The sequence below is a fragment of the Chrysemys picta genome, chromosome 7, assembly GCF_011386835.1.
Source record: "Chrysemys picta bellii isolate R12L10 chromosome 7, ASM1138683v2, whole genome shotgun sequence".
Lineage (NCBI taxonomy): Eukaryota > Metazoa > Chordata > Testudines > Emydidae > Chrysemys > Chrysemys picta.
In genome coordinates this window covers 57,947,878-57,970,702 of record NC_088797.1, presented here as the reverse complement: position 1 = coordinate 57,970,702, position 22,825 = coordinate 57,947,878, and the positions used below count along the sequence as shown (strand labels likewise).

Below are 22,825 nucleotides of genomic sequence, written 5' to 3'. Positions count from 1 at the left end.
GGGCTGGGGGAGGGGCTGTTCTCAAAGCTTTATTTCCAGAATAAGGGGCAGAGCAGTTTACAGAGGCTGGATTCGTTCCGCTTCGGGTTTAGCCGGGTTGATGGGGGGAGTCCAGGAAAGTTTTAGTCCACAGGCTGCTGTCCCTGTTACATATCCCTGGGGGCTCAGAAAGCCCGTTTGTTGCAGGAGCCGCCTGCCGGCGTTGGTGACTGAAGAGCGAAGCGACAGATCTGCGAGGGGCGCGTTACCTGCTGCTAGGGATGGAAGGGCTCGCCATGGCCACAGGAACGGGTCAGGGGCGCTCGGGGGAGCGGAGACAGGTGGCCAGACCCGCGCTGATCTCTGCAAGTGTCTTTTGCTGACGCCTTTATCCGATCAGCCGGAGCAGAATCTGGGCCCGGCAGGCGGAAGCGCCCCAGAGAAGATGCTTGGTTCAGTGTAAAGCTGCTTGTAACCTAGGCTGCTCCTGAGGGCGGGCCGCAGGCAGGATAGTCTGGCAGAGTTTCCCCGGGGCTGAAGGCAGCAGGGAAAGGAAGGGCCCTGTGCAGCGGTGTGCGTCCCGGTAGTGGCGGGGAGACGGGTACAGGTTTCTGCTCTATGGAGCTGCAGCTCACTAGCTCAGAGGCTGCCGCGGAGCGCCCAGCTCTCTGGAGAGGGAGCGCTGCATCAGCTAGGGAGAGGGGGATCCGCCAGCGCATGCGGGAGGCGCTGGGCAGGGAAGGCAGCGATCAGGAGGAAGCGTCCCTTCCTCAGTCACCGTTCAAAGTCCCAGGAGTCTGGTCCCAGCGGCTCTACCGCTCCCCGCTCTGCCTGCAGCGGCGCTGGCCTGTTGGTGGCGCACATGTCCCAAACCGCAGGGGGTCCTACAGGCGGTGGAGGGGACAGGAGGGCGGTAGATTACCAGACAAACTGGGAACCGACTCCTGCGCTCCCTCGCCTAACAAGAACCTGGCCACGTTCAGTGAAAAGCAGGCGAGGCATCTCCGGGTGCCCCCGGAACACGGTGGAACTCACTGCCACAAGGTGAGGCTAAGAGCTGGATAGATGTAGGGTTGGACATTTACAACGGGTGAGAACGGCGACGGTTCCATTAGCCAGCGAGGATGCGGGTAAGGATAAATCCTTGTGGTTCAGGGAATGACCCGCCTGGCCTGGGTTTAGGAAGACAGGTTGATTTAATAATTAGCCGTTAGCAGAGCAGAAAGCGGTCCTGTGGGCAGAGCCCTACAACCTTCAGTTGGACCCCCCTTAATTATAGCAAGCGGATGCGTCTGGCCCTCAGCCCCTAGCTCTGCGCCTGGCAATCCGCTTCTAACCTGTCCCGAGCAGGCGCACTAGCTGAGGTGCCATCAGAGCAGGGCTGGGCCGCTGTCGGTGCGGTCCTGCGCCTCCACCAACTGTGCCCGAGGAAGCCGTGGCTGTTAACACTCCTGCCACCAATACTGACTGCGCCCCATTTTCAACGCAGCTGGTTCCCCTGCGACCGCGAGAGAATAGCGCCAGGCTGGGGGCTTTGCCTGCTGCAGCGCTTGATCCCAGCCCTGATCGCTGACCCCGCAGCCAAGTATCTCCACTGGGGGCTGCTCCCGGGCCGGGCCCTCTCCTGCTCCCCGGCACTCCCCTCTCCAAGCTGCAGGGCAAGCTGCAGCCCCGGCCCTGTCTCGCCTTAGCCCCCTGCCTTCTCCAGCGGAGCCGGAAAGGGTTGGCTGGCCGGGCTCCAGCCCTGCTGTCGAGTGGCACAGCTCACCTGGCCGGTTTCAGCACAGGACGTGCGCGCTGAACCCTGAAGGATCCGAAGCCGGGTGTCTGCACGGAGCCGGGCCGGGAATTCGCGCTGCACTGCAGCTGCCCCCCACCCGTTGTCCCTTTGCCCCGCACACATCCAGGCTGCGGATAAAGGCGAGAGACTGGCAGCATCAGTGCGAGCGGGGGGAGTTTTAACCCGGGTTCGGCGGGCGCAGAATCGAGTCCAGAAACTGAGCATTTCCTCGTCCCAGTTACTCTCCGCGCCAGATCCAGCCCTCGGCTCCAGATTAATTAACAAAGATCTCCTTCTACCCACCCCCACCCCCAGTCCCTCGAACACGAGTATTTCATCAGGAAACTGCACAGGGGGCAAAACTGGCCGGATCGCGCAGTTCTCCGGGAAAGAGACCAAAGTCTACAGGTGGGACCCGAAACAAGTTAGATTTGGGCTGGGAAATGTCACTGGAAAGCAAAAAAGCGCGTGTGACATCCCAGCCCGGACGAAAGGGAAGCGGAGAAAAGAGGAAGCGAAGGAATAGCGCAGAATGGAAAACACGGGTATGAACGCCCAAAAAAACCGAAACCAGATTGAATTGGGACCTATGAAACCAGGACAATAACCAGACGTTCGGACCCGGGATTAATAATTTGAAATCGACAAACAAACCCCAACAGGGGGACGTGGAATAGGATTTAAACATAAACTGCGCGTGATGAACAATAAAAGCTCACGGCAAAAATGAAAATCGGACAGCAGCGCAGAGAGGGGGCCCTGCGGGGGACGAAATGAAGCGGGTGTAGCCAGAGGCTGTTTTGTTTGGGTGTCTGGGGCGAGTTGTTTGTGTGTCTAGAGCTGAGCTGGTTGTGTCTGCAATACGGGGGGTATCTCTGGATCAGGCGGTGCAGGGATGTGTGGGCAGTGGATGGGGGGGTTGCTGGTGCAGTGTGCGTTGTTGGGGGCTGTGCGGGGCAGCAGGCAGGTGGAGCTGTTAGCTGAGTGTGGTGGATGTGGGCGCACTGGATGACACCGCCTGGCGCGCATACGCGTTCTGTATGGGGCACTTTGGTGTGCCTGTTGGGCGGTGCCCAGCGTGTGTGACTTTGTCGAGGTTGCCCGCGTGTGTGTTGGTGGCCGTTTCACGCAGTGGACACGGGTGAGCTGTGAGCGCGGGTGACAGCGCGTTCCACTGCCCTGCGTGGGGGCGGGAGTGACAGCGTGAGGGCGGAGGGGGCTGCGCGTTCCACTGCACTGCGCGGGCTGCTCTGTCGGTGCTGGGCTGCCTTTTGGGGTAGCGCCTATCGCGTTCCGCCTGGGAAGGAGAGCGCTGTAGGGGTGCGGAGCTTGCAGCAGAGATTGTAGCTTGGGCCTAGATGAAGGGGAAGCTGAACCTGGCAGCCGTTGCTAGTTGGGAGAGAGGGGGTATCTCCCGGCCGCTTATTGCTGCTAAAGCCTCTGTAGCAAGAGTCCCCGGGACACTACAGGGTTACCTGAAGGAGGGGCTCTCCAGAGTGTTGCAGGGCTCGCTGCTCCAGCCCTATAGCCTGGCAGTGCCCGGTACCCAGATGTGCCTACATGATCCCTACTGGCTCCCGAACCAGCCCTGGGCGGTGCAAGCCATTTCCGGGTTCTGCTCTCTTCCCGGAGGGAATCTCAGTCAGTGGGAACCTGGCCCTTGGCTTCCAAGGTAGTTGGATTGGACCTTAAGTGCACAAAGAGCATTAAACCAAAAGTGGTCTTGGAGGTTTGAATGTAACTCCTTGGAGGAGCCTTTCCGCTGAGAGATTCTCCCTGGGTCTTCAATGCCCTTTTCCCCACTTCCAGCTTTGTTCCAACTCATTAATGGGGCTAAAACCGCAGCAGAGGAAGCAGCCAGCTGCAATGCCTCTGAAGGAAGCCATTCTCAGCCAGAGGTCCCCAGCACTGAGGGGAAGTCACACTACTTAGGGACAGCTGGACCTTCCCTCTGTCTATGGCTTAAACTGGGAAAGGGTGTGTCTCTTCCCAGTTCCCAAAAGGGGGACCGACCACCCACCCACAACACATGGTGGTGCCAGACCTTTTAAACAGACTTTGCATTTCTGTGGCCTTTCGTCTGCAGTCTAGCACCAGGGTACCCAGCAAGTCTGTGGCACAACCCAGGTCTCCCGACTTCCCTGCTCTAGACACTGGACCATGCTCCCTCCAAGGGCCCAATGCTGCTCTCACTGAAGTCAACTGCTAAACTCCTGGTGATGCAATTGGATCGGAAGGGAACAAGACTTACTTTGGATCAGATGTGTTTTATACTTTCTGTAGGTCGATGTCGGTCTATGGGAATGGCGGTCTGAGATCTGGAGTGATGCTCTAATTAGAAAGCAAGGAAGTGCAGCGCCTCCCTGTGTGCTGCTAGGAATAGGATAATAAACTGTCCCATTCATAAGCTGGTTTCCTTCTCTCCCTTCTCTCCCTTCCATCTCCCAAGCAGCTGCTTGATCTGTTCTCATCTCTCCTTCCCAGGACACAGGTATGGGATCAGGACAGATCTGAAGCTGTCAGGCTCCTGACTAACCTTGTCATCAAAATCAGCATCCCCGAAACACGCCCACTGAGATGTTTGTAGCCTTTAGCCTGCTTAAATTCCTAGCAGAAATCGAACCCTCCAGCCTGTCTGCAAGCTACACAGTCAGCTCTAGGAAACCATCATCTATCTGCAGGCTTACAAAGAAGACACCATGGCCCCTTGTTGTTAGTTGCTGAGTTTCTGGAGGAGGTAGAAGAGGGTGGAGCCTTTTAAGGAAGAGCCCAAGATCCAAATGTCAAGTGCTGGGGGTGTTTTTTATTGGGCCCACTTTTAGATTGCAATGATTTTGGGTAGGGACTGTCACTGACTCTGTTTATACAGCACTGAACACAATGAGGCCCAGACCTAGTAAAGGCATCTGCCTGGCACCCATTTAACCAGACAAGTGTCCCAGGCGCCTAAAACTGATCCCTAGGGCAATGACACAGCCAATCTTCTTGCTAGAGAGACTTCTGGCACAATCACCAAGGAGCATGCAAAACAGAGACATGTCCATTCAGTGCAGGTGCTATGTGGGAGAGCTCTGCCACTCCTTCTGGCCAGGCAGCAATGTCAGGGAGGGGGAAGGGAAGGGTCTCGGGGAAGAGCCTGCACTTACCACTATGGTCCTGCCCCTTGCAGCTGTGTTCGTGTTGAGGGGTCCCAGAATCCGAGAGGGACAGAGCAGGGCTGCGAGCTTCTGAGTCCGTCAGCAGGTTGAAATCCATCTGGCAGGAGTCGGTGGTGGGGGAGGAGGAGAGATCTGCAGAAACAGGCACAGAGTGAATGGGGAGGTAGAGCTCACATCATGCCCCTTCCCTACCCCTTCTGGGAAGGGACCAGCCAATTCAGGGCAGAGGAAGTTCTGCTAGGAAAAGTAAAGGAAACTGCAGGAGCAGGACCCCAGCCCAGTCTGGGTTTCCTGGCTGGGAAGTGGGCAGACTGGCCGCAGCCCTCACTAAACTCCACACTTAGCTGCCCTATAAATCAAAGATTATCTAATGGCACTTCTATTTGCAGCCTTCAGAGAAAGAGCCTCCAATTTATAGGTGACATTCAGACTGAAATAGCAACATTGGGAGCAGGCTGCGTAATGGAGATCTGAGGAAGTGGCCCTGTGGCCAGCCAAGTGCAGTTAGCACCTTCCCAAAACATCCAGCTCTCCCTCCTGTCCTCTTTCCTATCGTCCCCTGGTCTCCCTCACCTTCTCCTTTGCTTCTTAACAAGCTGCTCTGGTCTAAATAATGTTACAGACACACACAAAAACAGGACTAGGGAGTCCCATGGAATCACTTCTAGGCATAACGCGAACACGGATACACAGGCATATATGCACAGACACACAGTAACAGAAGGACACAAACAAGAGGGTAGATACACGTGCACAAGTGCTGACACAGAGCTAGAATGTTACAAGTGAATGCCGTTCTTTTCGGTGACAGGCCAGACCCATCCAGATCCCTGTAAACCCTGCATTAGTATAAGAGTAAACACCCTTGGGTGACTGAGGACAAAGCAAGCTTGGTTCAGATGGCCCCTTACTTTTAACCTAAAAAGGTCTTAGTTTTCCTTATGGCCCCCCAGGTTCTTCTCTAATGGCGATTCTATGTGCCCATATGCTTCCCCTTCTAACCTACAGTATCCGAGTTTGAGCATTAGTAATGATCAGTGGCTCTGCAGGAAAGCATAGCACCCCCACCCGCTGCCTTTTGTATTACTCAACCGCAGTGTCTTCCTGCCACACTCTTACGAAGGGACCAAAGCCTGCTAGATTGCTCTATGCTAAGGAAAAGCTAAGGTGGGGAAAGTGCTTTCATCCTAATTTGGGGTATCTGAAGGTTACCAGGGGTCAGCTTCACATTCCTTCCAGACTAGTAAGAGTTAAAGGCCCTACCATGTGTGGCTAGAAAGGGAAGTTTCTCTAGATTGCACTAAGGTCTCAAATTTGACCTGTGACCTTGTTGTCAGGCAGCACTTAATATTCTTATCCAACTGCGCATGTGCAATATTTTCTGTGCTCTTACTTCATTAAGAGTGAACAAAACATGCTGATTTCTAAAGTGACCTTTACCTGTGCTAACTATTCCCATTCTATAGCCAGGGAGCCCCACTAATATTGAATAGCAGCTGACCTGAGGCAATACACTGGGATCCAGAGTAGGATTTCAAAGCTTCCAGAGTGTGGGGCTGTTCAGACCTGGAGTTTTGGATTTAGACATTGCAGATATAGGATCAGTTGTGACATTTGCATCCTGGTTTGGAAACATCTCCTACATTCCCAAAATTCAGTGGCTTAGGAATTGGGATTTCTAATCCAACGCATTTGGATGGGATTCTCTAACATGTATATCATAAGCAGGGATAATAATTATTTACTCTACCTCATAGGGTTGTGGATGATAATTACATGGGGTGAGGTTTTCAAAAACACTCAGCATTTGCCTAGTTCTGCCCCGACTAAAGTCAATAGAAGAACTCCCATTGAGTTTAACAGGGAGAGAGGCCAGTGCTGAGTGCCTTTAGTGCATGTTAAGTGCTTTGAGAACCACCAGGAGTGGAAGAGCAGGGTCTTATTAATTCTGATGACTATTATCCAATAGCTCCTATGACAGATTTCGGTTTAAACCCATGGGCAATTTATCCTCACTCCTCCTACGTACTCATTTAGTCAGCCCCTCAGTTCAAAGAGCCCCCAGAGTTCCGACACATGTGTCTTGACACTGATCTGAGTCAACCTCCCCTTTTTTCCCTGCTCACTTTGTAAGGTCTGTCTCTTCCCGAATGGACACAGTTGCCCTAGTGCCCATTTTCCAGTCATTTGTCTTGCTGCAGGCTTCCGATCCCCTGTCCAGGGAGGGCGTGGCAGGAGCCCCTCATTTGTTCTGAGGCAAGTTCCAGTTTCCACCGCATTGCAAGCCTTTGATGTCTGCAGACTGCATAAGCTCCAGGCAGGGGCAGGGCACAGCCCCGTTGCTTTTCACCATGTGTATGTACACGAAGTGATGTGACAGGGGCTGTGTTTTCTTTAATACCTTTGCATGGAGTTGGAGGGAGTCCATCTGCTGCTGATATTGCCAAGGTTTTTAGCATTACTCCTGGAATTATGCAGAAACGCGCAGTGAATTAATTCCTTGGATTAAGGCTTGATTAAGATGTGTGTCACTTTGCTGTCTCAGAATTTATTAAGAGCCCTTCCTGAGGAGGCGGCAGATGGAATTTCTGCCCAATGTTTGTAGATGATAATTTCCCCTCTTCTACAGCCATTTGCATATGATTGCATCTGTCAAGCACAATTTCCTCTCTTCTAGGGCTTGACTCTGCACTGGACCAGATTTAAGGAGGAATTCAGACTCCTGCCTGTCTGCAGCTAAAGGACATTTTCATCCTATGTAGGGTCCTATTTGCATAGGGGCCTCATTCTCTCCTGTCTTGCATCTTGTGGCATCATTTACATCTGTGCCAACTGGGATGGAAACACTAGCAGACCAGAACAGGAGCATTTTACAGCCACTTTGCCCGGCTGTAAGTGATGCCCAGGTGTAAAACAGAGAATCCAATCCCCATGGTTCAAAAAACACATTCATTTTTAAACTGCTCCAGGCTGACAGTATAAACAAGCTTAAACCAGCAGTGTGGACACAGCATAATCTGTTTAAACCATGTTAAAAATGCTTTTAACTAGATAGAGAACTAAACTAGAACCTGTTTTTAAAAGTGGTTTCAACAAAGTTTGATTCCATCTATTACTGAATCAGGTTAGAAACCATTTAGCTAGAACTGTCTTTAAAGATAGTGGTTAGATTTCTTTGAAGCTTAGTGGAGTTTAAGAGATGGGTGAATTTCCCCCCTCTCATATAGGGAAGACAGTGAAAGGTCTCAGTCTTTCAGACCACTGAAACTCCACCACAGGACAGACTGCAGGTAAGCAAGCACCTGGGAGTATCTGTCCACCCCGTTATGCTGCGGAAAGGATCTGTGATGGTGCAAGTGGCACAACATAAGCATTTACATTGATACAGCTTCCCCAAGATCATCTCAGGCAACTGGTAGAGAGTAGACATAGCCACTATTTCAAGACCATAGACTTACATAAATATCCAAGCAACGCTACAGCATTGCTGGATTTTTACCTTGTGATTTATGTCCTTAGGGAAAGATTTTACCATTGAAGTCAGCTTTTGCTCAGTTACCACATGGTCACATTTGAAATATATCTCTATCGTAAAGGTAATGTAAATTTTAAAGCATGAATTCTCAACCTTGGGAGTCATGACCACTCTAACATGCCCCTATTGCTAAATGAGAGGGGGTCTAGCATGGCAAAGTTCAAGAACCACAGTTTTAAGGGTAGCTACTGTAGTAGTAATATGAAAGCCAGGCTCGCTCAGAGTGACTGGTGCTGTAGTCCTTACAGAGCAGAGAGCAAATATATGTTTCCTTGCAGTGTTTTCATTGGATAAGCTTCAGTCCCTTCCCCAAGGTATTATGCAGAGTTCGTGCACGCTGTTTGTTTGTTTGTTTGTTTGACTCTAGTACTGGGGCAAGGTGATGGCATGACAGTCCTGAAGACAAAAGTTCTCAAGCAGCCTAAGACTGGTACAACATGGACAATGGCAGGTGTTCTTCACGCACTGTTCCAGTATTGCCACCCCACAAGCATTCATAATGGGGCCTGACTCATAAGACTGGTTTAAAAAAGTTGGGGGTTTGTGTGTTGCCTGTGCTTTTGGAGCCTTTGGGGTACACTCTTCTTATAGTTACAAGCGTCTCTCCACGACAAAAAGCTTACTTCTTCAAAAGGAAAGCTAAGGTTCTCATGTTGTTACATGACTCCAGGAGCTGGGCCTTTAAGAAAAATAGTATCACAAACCTCACAGTATAATCACAAGAGCAGGCAACACCTTCACCACTGTGCCTCTACCAGGCTGTGGAAGGTGGTGAGAAGAGAATGATCAGTCTGTGTCACTATCAAGAGATGGGTCAGTACTGGAACAATTTTTACAATGGGGGTGCTTTAGGGGGAAACCATGTTTTTGGGTTGTTATTACTTATTTCAAGCCAGGGCTGCAGCAGCATCCCTAGTTCCAGCACCTACGGATGGGTCAAGACACCCTACCCATTAGAGCAGCAGTAGGATAAATAAGAATAGAAAGTATAACAGACATCCTAGATCTTCAAATGCTCTAACAGACACAGCTACTTACGTATAGCCAAGTGAGCCATAGGGCTCAGAGACACAGATTCCTAAATATATACACAAGAGGCTTTTTCCTTCAAATTGCTACCCATCCACACCCCAGGTTTTCCTCTCCTAGAGGCCTTTTGGCAGCACCTGCTCCTGTTCTTTCAAATACTAGAGAAATGCCTCCATTGCAGAGGCCTTCAGACTCTTCCCCTTCCTTTCCCAGTGTGCTTTACGAGGCAGTGGAAGGGCAGGCCTTCCTTCTCCCACTCTGGGAGAGGAGTATATTTGTTGTGTACCATGTGCTCTCTAGTTTCCTGGCAAGCATTATTCTTTTCAGCCTTCACATTTTACCCCCTTTTCAGGTATTGAGGAAAAACTAACCTAGCCTGGGTGGGAAAGAGGAGCATTCATTCTTCTCTAAGGGCTCCCCTCCCTAGCAAACAAATAGAGACCAAGCCCTATTTGTTTAAAAAATATGGCTTCTCTTTCCTAATTCTAGTGATACTCGGTCACACCATGGCAAATGCACCATGACTTCTTGACTGAAATCTAGCAGCTGACATGGAAGCCAATGGTGGTTTATGTAGTGTAGACAGCTGTCCACTGAGAACTGCTCGAGACTGCCAAACTCATGGCATGTACGTCCCTTGACTATAGGGTGACAAGATGTCCTGTTTTTAAGTGGACAGTCCTGTTTTTTGGGACTTTTTCTTATATAGGCGCCTATTACCCCCCCACCCCCGTCCCGTTTTTTCACAGTTGCTATCTAGCAACCCTACTTAACTACCATCAGATAGCAAAAACCTTTTCACATGACAACGCTGGGCAGACTTGGACTAGTAACTTAAAGATACAAGGTTGTCTATCTGGTTGCTTGGTGCTATGAGGTAGGTGCTGTGGCTCACCCCCAGAGTGGCGATATTTCAGTACTGGCTCGCTATGCTGTCTCAATAACCTCTTAGGATCCACCTTCAGGCTGAAAAACAGTCTCTAAATGTCATAATATAAACTGGCAGAGGAGAAGAGCCCACCTCTAGTTGTCATCTGAGATTAAGGTGCAATTGAATTATTACATTGGATCTCCTAAGGAAAGACCCTCTCTTCCGCTGCTCCATCAAGCCAAGATATCAGGCGGCTGGAAAAGGCTCTTCTCCTGATGGAATTTAGTTGATTAATTTCCCTCTCTCTCCTACAAGTCCCTATTCCCCTTGCACTCCTGTTCACCCCCTCCTGTGGGCAGGTTTATTTTTAGCCACGATAAACATTCTGAGGTTTATTTAATTGCAGTTTCATGAGGACAATGTGTTTCTCTTCACTTTGGTCCCTGAGAGAGACCGGCCTATGGTAGAACAGCTCCGCCTTCCTGTTCCGGCTCGTCACAGGGGAATAGGCAGAGGGTGTGAAGGGGAACCGAGGTTCCTGCCTGCCTGATCCAGGAGGAGCACTCAGGGATCCAGATTCAGGGAGTTCAGAGGCTTGGGGGTAGGCCAGCCAGGCATGTGGTGCTCAGTGGCCCTGGATTTAAAGTGCCATTGCACCCCAGGCCCAGAAACACATGTGAGCAGGATAATCCAGCACAAAAACTCATTCAAAGATGTTTCAGCTGCAGTGTCTTTATAGTGATGCTCCAGCTAAAAAAAGGAGGGCAGGGACAGAGGGGTCACGGCCTCCTTGCTGGGTCTTAGCTCCCAATTTTGTCAGGACTGCAGGAATAAGACTAAGGACAGAACAGAATCTTCTGCTGCAAAACCGCTCAGTGTAACTCCCCTACGTTTTTGATCTTAATGGAATGGCAACAGGAACTGAGGCAGCCCATTAATCACCAGAAGATAAACAGCAGCAGCAAACCAGTTACTCAGAGTACAAATCCATTACAGGACAGGAGAGTAATCTGCCGTCCTCTACAGCCTTGCGGCTGTGTGTAGTGCTGGACTGGCTGAGCAGCGTGTGCAGGCGCACTCAGGATGAAATGGTTCCCCATCCCTCAGCTCAGGCTGAGTCAGTTTATAATAAGCCCTTTTTCTTGGTTTGGCTCTTGCACTCCCAACTGCCGGTGGGCTCTAACCCCAAACTCGGGCACGCTGGGAGATGACACATCTGTTGGCCTTGGGACACTTTTCCCCCTGCCAAAGCCCTCGGGCCCCTGGATGTTTGTTGCCTTAGGTTTGGTGGTTGGGTTTTTTTTAACTGCCTGTTTATATGGCTGGACAAGTGTCTCCCTCGCACGTGCAGATATTTCTGTAACACTGGTTTGTCACTATGAGCGTCGCTGGGAAAGCGCCACATTAAGCCCTGGCAAAGGGAACTCCCAGCCTTCAGGAGACAGAAGTACAAGCTGATTTTCCAGCCACGTTCGACTCACGGATGTCGCCCTAGTCTCCAGTGGAAGCTCTCTGATCACTTGGCCTGGGATTCAGGAGTGCTGTCACTGAGTTGGTGAGTCGCTCAACTCTTCTGACAGGTTTCAGAGTAGCAGCCGTGTTAGTCTGTATCCGCAAAAAGAAGAACAGGAGTACTTGTGGCACCTTAGAGACTAACAAATTTATTAGAGCATAAGCTTTCGTGGACTACAGCCCACTTCTTCGGATGCATATGCATCCTTTAAGTACTCCTGTTCTTCTTTCAACTCTTCTGGGCCTCCATTTCCTGTCTCTAAAATGGTGCTAATCATCCTGACCTACCAGGGGTGCTGCATTTTTGTGCTTCCAGGTCCTCAGATAAGAGGTAGCAGGGAAATGCACGTAATTATCAGACATTGCCTAATGCATTGTTGAATAGAGAGTGCCGGTGCTGTAGGCAGCTCAAAGGATGGGCTATGCTTTTACTTCTTGCCCCAGTAATGTGCATGCCACTGGGGAGGAGGGTGATCATTTAACCCTTGGTCCAGGACAAGAGTTTTAATAAATCACTGGTGACATGTGGTGGATTGTAATGATTACAGTGGAAACATCCCAAGGATTGACAGCTTCATGTCAGTGTGTCCAGGGCAAAGAATTAGGATGGAATTAAATGTCCTTTATGCTTATTTGATGGTCTGTATTGTGTGCCCCAAGGGAAGAACTGTGACTTAGAGTCCCATACATAATAAGCATCCACCCCAAAAGGGATGGAATGGTGTTTTATATGCTTCCCCTGAAACCGTGATGTATCTGGTGTCCCGAGGGACATTCACACCTCCATTGAAGTGAAATTGTATTGGGTCTAAAATAATCTCTTAATCGAGAGGGCAGAGCAGAATAGAACTGGAATACAGCATGTTCCTTAGTTGGGATATCCCAAAGCAGTTTGCAAAGTAATATGATCATAGGAATCTTTATACTCTTTAATTCTGCTGTTAAAAGGTATCAAGGGAAGGTATCAAGAAGGTTGACCAACTGGTCAACCAAACCAGGAAATGTAGGTTTTATTCCTTACACATTGTAAAGTAGTTACTAAGCAGCAACCAGAAACTTGGCCTCCCTGCTTCTTTCCACACCTAATGTTATATTTTGCTGTAGACTTTTAAGAATCTGCAAAGCCCACTATAGGTCTTGCTATGCCAGAAAACTTTCCTGTGTGGTACGTGCATACTTAGGCCAGATCTATGCTACAAACTTTTGCCAGCATAGCTTGTTGCAGGGATGTAAAGAGGTGTGACCACAGACCAACAAAGCGGTGCTTACAAAAACTCTTAGTATGGATATGTTTATACCAGCAAAATGCGCTGGTGGGGGGCAGGCATAAACTATACTGGAAAAAGCGTATTTTCACTGATATAAGCTATGTCCACACTAGGAGCACTTTGCCGATATAGTATCTTGGTATCTCTATACTGCCAAAACACTCCTAGCATAGACATGGCATAAGGCAATAGGTGCTACAGAAAAGTTTTCAAGAAAAAATAATCACACTCATTTTGGTGGGGGTGGGGTTGAAGCTCATTTACCTAGAAATTCTGTCTGAAAAAAAACTTGAGACTTAAACAAATGACCTGGTAAAATGGAGAGAGATTCAGTGTTTGTCTAATCTGTACATACCTATAGTATGGATCTCTATTCACTGATGCCTCATCTGATCCTGCAGCCCTCCCTCATAGGCATATTCCGATTGATTTCAAAGATGTTACTCACATGTACAGCCTTGGGACCAGGCCTACATCTACATGGTAGAAACTGCAATGCTGAAGCTAAAAATGTACAATGAACTCTGACACCCTGGTTGAGGTGGAGGCAACAGTCAGAAATGAAAATTGCACACAGAACCATGCAGAGAAATGAGAGCCAAACACCACCTGTTCAAGCCCTTTCTCTGACAACCTAAGATCAACATTCTATACTCAACTGAATGAAACACACAAGAACTGTCTCTTCCACTCATGGAATGAAGATTTAGGGCCAGATACTGGCTTTGAAGATTTAGGCCTGGACTAAACAGGTTTGGGGTTTTTTTAGGACTAATACACTATTTTGGTGTGATTTTTTTTTTATCCTGAAATAATCAAACCAGGCCAATTCTTAGTGTAACTGCATCCATTCTGCTATAAAGGTGCTTAAATCAGTATAGCTTATGCCTGTAAACTGAGTTTCTCAACCAACTGATAGTGGTACCAAAACTGTAGTCAAGCCCTTAGTATAGAATCCGTCCAGCCATGCAACTTCAGCTGATGTCAATAAGCTTTGTATGCAGATGGAAGGCAGTATATGACTCAGACATTGCTAAAGACATAAAGGGGCCTTACAATTAGTAAACCAGCTTAAGGCAGCCCCTAATCAAGAGAAATAAGAATGATGCACAGCACCAAAGGTAAGAAACAATGAGCCACTTAATTTGGATGTAATGCACTCTACCTATACCTAGCTTCGGTGGAGTGACTGCCGCAGAGCTGATCTATTTTACAATCTGCCAGCATTTTGAGAGAAAGAGACAGAGGGGATTGTAACTTACATAAGCATTTATTTTGTGATGAACATCAACAAAGACCAACACAGTCCAGTGGAATTTTGGTTTGGGGCTGAGCTGACATTTTTTTTCAAAATCAGTGTGGAGTGGAGTGGAGTGGGCAGCAGTGTCTTGAAGTGAGAATATTGAAAATGCCAGTGGAGTTTGATACCCTTATGTGCCCGCCTCCCCAAAGACCGGCTGCATTGGTTATTGCAAGATTGCACAAGAGGGTGGTTTGCTTTGAAGGAGGTGTATGGTCTTAAAGTGCAAACCCACAGCACTGGGGGGGTTTAGTGTTAACTGCGTCTGGCAACAAGATTTCCCGAGGTGTTTTTTTCCCCAAGCTATTAAAAAAAGGGGGGGGAGCAATAAATCCATTACGCAGCACAGATCACCTGACAATAAAATAAGCCGATGATCTCAGAGCACAATATACAGAAGAAAAGGGGACACTCCAGCTGACAGTCCCTAGATTGGTATGACTCAGGAGACTGCATCTCTGTGATCTATGCTAGAACTTGCTTCCCCAACTCCTCAGTCTGACAAAGCTGGAGTTTATGGACCTTGCAACATTCCCTGAAGGTCAATTTGTTTATGCAGTCATTGTTTGAGGGGGGCAGTGTGTGTGTGTGTGGGGGGGGTTACTGTTTGTAGTGGGGAGGAGCTTCCTTGTTAGCTGATCCTGCAATTCCTCCATGAACAGCCCTCCCGCTTGGCAAATCAGTGCACAGAAGGTTTGCACGATTGGGTCCATGGGCTAGCTGATATTTTGCATTGTAAATGTGCTAAAAGATAATTGATGTGTGTTTATAAATAGCGGGGAAGAGAGGGGATAATTAAAATCTATCAATAACTAGTGAGCACCTATCACAACAAAATATATCAATATAGGGCCCAATCCCAGGTTCTGAACTCCCTGTGCAGCACACCCTCAAATGTCCTTGATTACAATCCCAAAGCTAACTACATTCCACACACAAACGCAGTGTTCCTCTTGCTTACTGTTGCAAATTAATAATCAAGATGGTGAGATTCTAGAATAATTTTTTTTGTTCTTCATTTTGAGTCTCTGTCACATCCAAGGCTGAAATGTGGGAAGCAATGTAAGGTGTGGAATTTTGGGTGCGTAAGAAAAACAGGAACAGGACTATAATTAATTTGCATACAATTATTGTCCCTAGGAAAATCTTTTCAAAACAGCTAAATAAACTAGCAAATGGGAAGTTTTGGTTATGTCCACATTAGTTAAACAATTCAATGATTCCTCCTACTGCTGGAATTAAAATGGTTGCACTGAGAAATATCTTGGCCTTATCAAAATCAAAACGTGTAATTGCTTACCATCTAATGTAACACACAACTTAGTGCACTGAGTACAGATTCCTAAGGATTTGTACCCTGCATTCACTGGTGGGGGTGCATAATCCCCAGTTTGTTCTAGTGTTAACAGACATCTGAGCCAATACACTGAGCGTCCTGAATAGGAGGCAGAGGCTTTTTTTTTTTTTAATACCGTCATTTAAACCCACCAACAAAAAATTAATCCACAGAACCCTTTTAAACTTGACATGAAAGTGTATATACGACCCTTTATCTTACACCTAAAATTTCCTTTGACCTTAGCGTGGATTCTGTACACAGCTCAGGAGTATTATATAGCCCTGTGAATCAAACTTAAACTGAAGGTGTTGATTCAAATTTGGTCCAACATTTAGGTTTTGTAAAACGGACATTTTGCTATTAACTTCAGTTGCACCAGGATCGAAGCCAACCTTATACAAAACCTCAGACCCCCACAGAAACGAGCCAGGAATTTATTTTAACAGCAAATTAAACAAATGCAAATGTCCCTGTAGTATCTGCAGACCAAACGTAGCGGCATTGAAAACCCCAAAACGAAACTAATGGAACAAAGGGGAAATTAATTTCATGTGATTTTCCTTGTCCGAACTCAGAAACAAACAGAAAAAAAATGGCTAAAAATAAATAAAGCATTTTAAAAGTGTTCTAATCTGTGGTCTTTTTAGTAAAAAATGGGTAAATAAATGTGTTTAAAATAAAATTTTTAAATTGACAAATTCTTTAAATTCACAAAACCAGGTGGCTGAATCTCCATTCTCCCCTATGACCATATATTCTATACAAGGATCACTTCTGTCATTTAGCACCACCATATATTTAAGGATCACTAAAAAAGACTTGTTACAAAATATGTTATGTCCCTCCCTGATGCAGCGGGGATAGATAAAGATGGCGTGCAGACATCAGGGGTACCTTTAATTAGAAATGTGATTTTAAAAAATTTAAGTTAAAAGTAATTTCTGGTCCTATGCTGGCTCATTTGATTTAACAATCACACTTTCCTATTTTCATATTTCAGTCCCCTTTCGCTGGGTGATAGGCCCAACCAGTGAGAGGAAGCAGACTGACTGTGGCCCCGATCTAGCAAGCAGCACTAGTGGGAAGCCCCATTGACCTGAGTGGCAGCAAATGGATGCAGGGGACTGCCTGTATGGAACAGTTTGGAGGCTCAGGGCCTATGTGGGGAAACGATGAAACAGAGCATACAAAGCGCTACTGAATGCATAGAACAAACAAACTAAAACAGAGATGTTTCTCCAATTTTTCAGTTACTGGAATCTTAAGCATCGGAACATTATTTCAGACAAATGGCATTTTTTAAATCGGTGTCCCTTTAATTCAGGATGTCTCAAATAGCCACTGATTTTAGGGGCCAGTCTGAGACATCGAGGGCCCAATAGTCTTAACTGGCAAGGCCCCGCAATTCCAGTCGAAGGCAATGGGAGCTGTGGAGTGCTTGGCATCATGGCAAAATCCGGCCCAAACTGTGACATTGGGCACTAGAAATTAACGGCTGTGGATACATCTACACTGCAAAAACAAAAAAACGCATCAGCGAGTCTCAGAGCCTGGGTAAAGGGATTTGGGTGCACTACCGGGCTAAAAACAGCAGTGTAGACATTTCCGCTGGGGCTGGAGCCCAGGCTCCAAGACCCAGCTTCATCGCCAGGTGATAGAGCCCAGGCTCTGGCCTGAATCAATTGACCTGGGCTCTGAGATTCACTGCTGCTGGGGGGCAGTTTACAGTGTAGATGTACCCTTACTGTCTCTGCCTGCTCCTCCAGCTGTAAAATGGGGATAACACCACTTGCTTGCTTCACAGACAGTCTGTGAAATATAATTGCTTGCAGAGCATTCAGAGATGGTGGACAGTGCACCAGAGTGGGTCTCAGGAGACATGGGTTCTACTTCCAGTTCCACCACTGGCCTGCTGGGTGACCTTGAGCAAGACATTTCACTGTTCTGTGCTTCAGTTTCCCCATCTGCAGAAGGGGGATAATGATACCCACCTCCCTTGTAAAGTGCTTTGAGAGCTACTGATGAAGTGCTACAAAATACTAAGAAGTGTTATTAAAGGAAAGGCACCTAAGAGCCAATTAAAAGTGTATGGGCCCAATCCTGTTCCCACTGAAACTAGTGGCAAAGCTACCCCTGGGTTCATAAGTGCAGGATTGGGCATTTTTGTGTAAATATGTAGGGAAATAAACTGAATGAAAGTCCTGACTGACCCAGTTGTGAGAGAGGGGGGAAGACTTCCCATAATAATTAATATCTCATCTAAACACTTTTCACCAGTAGAGCTCAAAGCACTTTACAAAGGTGGTCAGTACCTTTATCCTCATTTTACAAATGGTGATCCCCATACAAGCTTTTTAAATCTATCAGTAACAGGATCATTTCTCAGTAGCTCTCTAATGCTAAAGAGCTGATCTATTTCCCTACAGAAAGGCAACGTTTAAATATTTAATTACTGTACATACTGCAAAATGACAGCTCTGTATATGGAGATATAACAGGAATTCTCTGCTCTGGCTAAATCATATCATCCTCTTGCTGGAGGCTTTCCCTTAGGTTAGACTGAGATGTTGATTTCAGACAACTCTGCCAGAGAAGAGCCATGTTGCCCCATACACACCCCCAGCCTCTCTCTTGGCCCTCAGACTATTGATCCTTCAGTAACAGACATGGGGCTCCCTTAAATACATCAAGGAGTCCAGCAGCTAATAACAGCTTCATTCAATTCCCAGTCACATTATTATCCAATCTGCCAGAGGCATTAATATTCAGAGGTGAAATGGGAGGGAGGGCAAGGGTGCCGGGGAGGGGGAGCACAAATAGGAAAAGGGGAAATCAAACGGCAGCCTGGTGTCATCAGAATCCTCTTTTCTAGTCTTCTAGAAAATCAACTAATTTCAGCAATGTGTTGACAGGAGTGTCTTTCTGAATAGCCTTGGCATTAACTTTGATTCCAATTTGTAAACATGGAGCATGAGCAGATGAATGGCGTGCCAGAATGCTGCACAAAATTTCTGCTCCTGGTCCCCTCTCTGCACCGATTCCAAATAGGAGGCTCACTCCTGCCAGGTGCTGCATGCTCTCAGCAAGCTCAACAGATGTGCAGGGTGCTCAGTACCTTTTAGAATCAGGCCCTAAATAACTAACAGCATTTATCTTCCTCTTTAAAAAAGGGAGGAAATAATTGAGCCCCCACCCCAACCCAGTTACACTCCATTTTTTTCTAGGCTACCTTATAGTTCAAGTCTCCTCTTGCATTCACGACCATTTCCCTAGACCAGGTCTGCAGAACCACCATAATGCCCCATTCCCGAACCAGAGCTCCAGCCCTCATTCACCTAGTCTAATAGGCCAGATTCACCTTTTGTGCTCATCTCCTGTCCCTGCAAGCCAGGGTTCACATTCTGGGTCACATCCTTTCTGTGGGAGTCAGATCCCATATTCATCCCATCCTCTGGGCCAGATCTCCTATTTCTGGTTCCTCGCTCTTTCTTTTTGGCAGAGTCTCTGTACTCAGGTTCACCCCTCTATCATAAATTTTTGGGACGCTATTCACAGACAGAGGAGCATTTCCTCATATTGTTTCTGATTGCACGCAGGGAATATTAACTGATCCAGCTGCAATCCATTCAGAGCTTTTAGAGCTATTGATTACCTGCATTATCCTCTAGAGAAAGACTATATATTAAAGGAGCATTGTAACTATTTCTCTGCCAGAGGAAAAGATACTGGCTCTAAAGAGGAATACAACTCAGATATGAAAATTTAAATGGGCTCTGAATGAAGAATGTGGAGCGTCTGGACTGCGTTTCCTCAAAGGTCTCCTTTGTGAAAGGCAGGGGAAACTGTTATCTGTCTCAGACCCTCAAAGGTACGTAGGTGCCCAACTCTGCCCTGCTGTGAAGGCACCCAAATATCTTTGAGGATCTGGGCCCTTCTTTTTTTAGGAGGGTTAGGGATGGCTCAGGCAATTGCAAATAGAAATCAGGGCCTTGTCACTTATTCAAATTTACCCCACGTTCGACATATCCACAAGCTGTAACTATCTGACAGGGGTTTGGGGGCCTCAGTACGTGGGGCCAGTTCCTAGCGGGCACGTGTCCAACACAACCACACGTCACCACCAGTTTATACCATTTGTCCCCCTTCTTAGCATATCACAGCGGACAGATGCCAAGGATTCAGCATGTTATGAAGGCACAACTCCCCTCTGCACCGTCAGTGTGGGTCCTCCTGGTCATAGTGGAGGTTTGGCAGGACAGCGTGTGGATAAGTTGTTCTGATGACTCCCCTCCCGCCAGCTGTACCTGTTCTGTGGATAAATAGATTTCAGTTGGCTAGCCACTCAGCCCAGCACTTTTCCCACACAGGGAGTGCTAAAGGAGCTGCAAATGAGCATTACTAAGGGTATCTCTAGCACCCTCAGTACCAGCTACCCTCTGCCAGGAGAGGGTCTGGCTTCATCTCAGCAGCTGTCTCCTTTAATCTAGATCAGGGAATTTAATGAAGACACTGAAATCTTGACCTTCTCTGAGGGCATGGTCTATAGAGGAATGCACTACATGTTTTGGGATGGTCCATACCAAAGGAACCTATGAGCTACCTCCTCCAAGAGATTAACAACAAAGCTATCCATTCCTCCCCATACACGGTGGGGTTTGGTCTTTGCACTGCTTTAATTATGCCAGTTTAAGCTAAATTGATAGAAGGCCTGCAAGGGGGTTTAAGGGTACCGCCTTTTGGGGGGAGGTGCCAATGTGACACTATGTATCTAAACCCATTTAGTTCGATTGTGCAACTTGGGTGTGGACAAGGCCTTTGGCAGATGGAGAACTAGGCTCAAGTGGCCTCTGCTAAACTCAAATCCTTGAGCTTCAGCATATGCCTCATGTAATGTAACCTCTCTAGCTCTCCTCCAGCTAGATGTCTGGTCTGATATTTAGCTGTGAACAGAGGTATACTAACCAGAGCAGTGGTCTTGCAAGAGTTTGAGGTTATCCCCATGCACAAAAACCAATTACACCCACTGGGGGTTAGCTCTAGGCTTGCCCAAGAAAATCAAAAGCTGTGTTTAACAGTAACAAAGAGCTGGCTAGAAAGTGGTGGAATTTTCACAGTAACATTGTTGAAAATTTGAGAAAGGTCCCCAAACTGTAACCCCAAACCTGTGAAAGTAGCCTCCCAGTGGCCCCAGTCTATGCTGGGGCCGGAGGCTAGAGCGGTGCAGACAGACAGATCCTCTGGCTAGGGGGCTGCAGGGACCAGCCCTAGGCAATAAAGCAAAGGCTGGTGGGACTGGGGCAGAACCTCAGTGCATGGTACATGCAGGTGGGGTAAATTTCACCCCCTAGCTGCAGCCAGCTGGGCTTGTATTACTTGCTCCCCGCCAGCCGGATCAGGCCCATCCCTGATATTTCTGCCTCTCTTCTCCGACTCCCCTTGGCCCAGGGTTTCACGGGGCAAATGCTGCTTCCAGCGACCGGCCCCGCTGACTTCCACCGCGGCCTAAGGGAGAATCCAGGCCGGGATCGCTGCCTCCTAGCAGGCTGCCCCGGGGCGCGCTCTTCCCGGGGGGAGAAGTTGGCTGCAGGAGAGGCCCCGATCCAGCGGGCTGGAACCTGCTCGGCAGCACAGAGCGGACGGCAGGTGGGTCCCTTACCCTGAGCCCTTCCAGCTGGTAAGTGGCTGCTTATAAAGACGGAGTTTGCCGGGGACGGGGGGCGTCCCAGTTTCCCCGGCCGGGGCCCTGGCAGAGGCTGCGGGTAGCACTGGGCAGCTCTCGTGCATGCGGCCCCGCCCGGGAAAGAGCCCGCAGCCAGAGGACGGGCTCTGGGCTGCAGCCAGGGGCCCGGCCAACCCTCCCCGCTGTCCCTGCGGGGCTCACCCCGTCTCGGGACTGCCTTAGACAGGGCCTGGCACTTTCCCTGCGGCTAGAGCCCCGCGCTCCGCATCCTGCAGAGCCCCAGGGGCCCGGCTGCTCCGCCTCAATCGGAGCCCCCCCCCCCCGCCTGCGGACCTGGGCGCCGAACCCACCGGCCAGCGGGCTACTAGGTGCATCAAGCCGCCGAGCAATGGCTGGAGCCGGGTGGCCAGGACAGGCCGCAGCTCCGTTGCCACCAGCGCCTCGGCTCCTTTCAGTGGAGGCTTGAACGAAGGAGCCGCGGTGCCCTGCCCCGGTTGGGACTGCTAGGAGGGGGCTTCCAGTTCCCCCCCCCCCGGGTTGCGTGCAAGGGGGGGGGGCAGGCTGCATTCTCTGTAGGGCCGGGTCAGGGTCCCACTAGTCTGCTCCTTCCTCACCCTGAACACCCTTCCCCACCGCACCCCCAGCCAGAGGCAGGGCCTGGCCCGGGAAAAAACCACTGCTCTTCCCAGGCTCCTCCTGACTTGAGGAGGCAGATGGGGAGGCACTGGTACCTCCAGGGCCCGGAGGATGAGCCAGATGCCCGAGACCGGGAGACCCACAGGCAGGGAGGGCCCGGCCCTGGCGGAAGTCAGTTCTCCTTAGTGGTGCATGGGCTGTTTTATTCCCGCCGGCTGTTCGGCTCGGAGAGACGCTAGTTTCTGGGACCCCCGCGGAGTTACAGAACAGGTCTGGGGTGCCGGGTTCCCCTTCTGCTCCGCCCGCCTGTTCTGCAGAGAAGGCGCACAGGGCTGGTGGGTGTGACACGGGGGAAGGCATCTGCAGCCCCCAACCCCCGTGAGCAAAGCTCCGAAACAGGACAGCGCTTCTCGCAGCCAGCCCCTGGGGACCCCGGTCCAGCAGCTGCAATGGAGGGAGAGCCCCCCTCCCCAGCGATGGGGTAGGGGGGCCTGACACTCTCTTAGAGGGTCACCCTAAAGTAACTATATACACAACTCTAGAAGGCCACCCATTAGAGTCACTCCGTACAATCGGATGCAAATATAGTATCTGCTTGTGATTTGGCCTGCTAGAATCTGGCCCGGTGCAAATGCTTTTCTTCGCCGTGAAAGTGCTGGGCGAGCTCTGGGCTTATACCTGCTCGGTTTGTGGGCATGAATCTAGAGAGAGAATTGCGAGGAACGGACAGGTTCGCGT

General features: G+C 49.1%; 2 protein-coding genes across 3 annotated transcripts in view; one reads left to right on the top strand and one right to left on the bottom strand.

The window, feature by feature from the left end:
* Positions 1–22,825, bottom strand: part of PITX3 (paired like homeodomain 3) — a 39,331-nt gene that overhangs the window by 14,160 nt on the left and 2,346 nt on the right. The window contains exons 2-3 of one of the 2 annotated variants that reach the window (XM_065551575.1): positions 7,044–7,381; positions 4,906–5,049 (exon numbers count right to left, since the gene is read on the bottom strand). In XM_065551575.1, coding sequence (XP_065407647.1) covers positions 4,906–5,049; positions 7,044–7,104 — 205 coding nt within the window. In that variant the 5' untranslated portion in view covers positions 7,105–7,381. The remainder of the gene's footprint in view (positions 1–4,905; positions 5,050–7,043; positions 7,382–22,825) is intronic. The other variant, XM_005285531.4, reaches the window with a different exon arrangement.
* Positions 21,306–22,825, top strand: part of GBF1 (golgi brefeldin A resistant guanine nucleotide exchange factor 1) — a 193,941-nt gene continuing 192,421 nt past the window's right edge. The window contains exon 1 of the mRNA XM_065551565.1: positions 21,306–21,414. The gene's annotated coding sequence lies outside the window, so the exon portion shown is untranslated. The remainder of the gene's footprint in view (positions 21,415–22,825) is intronic.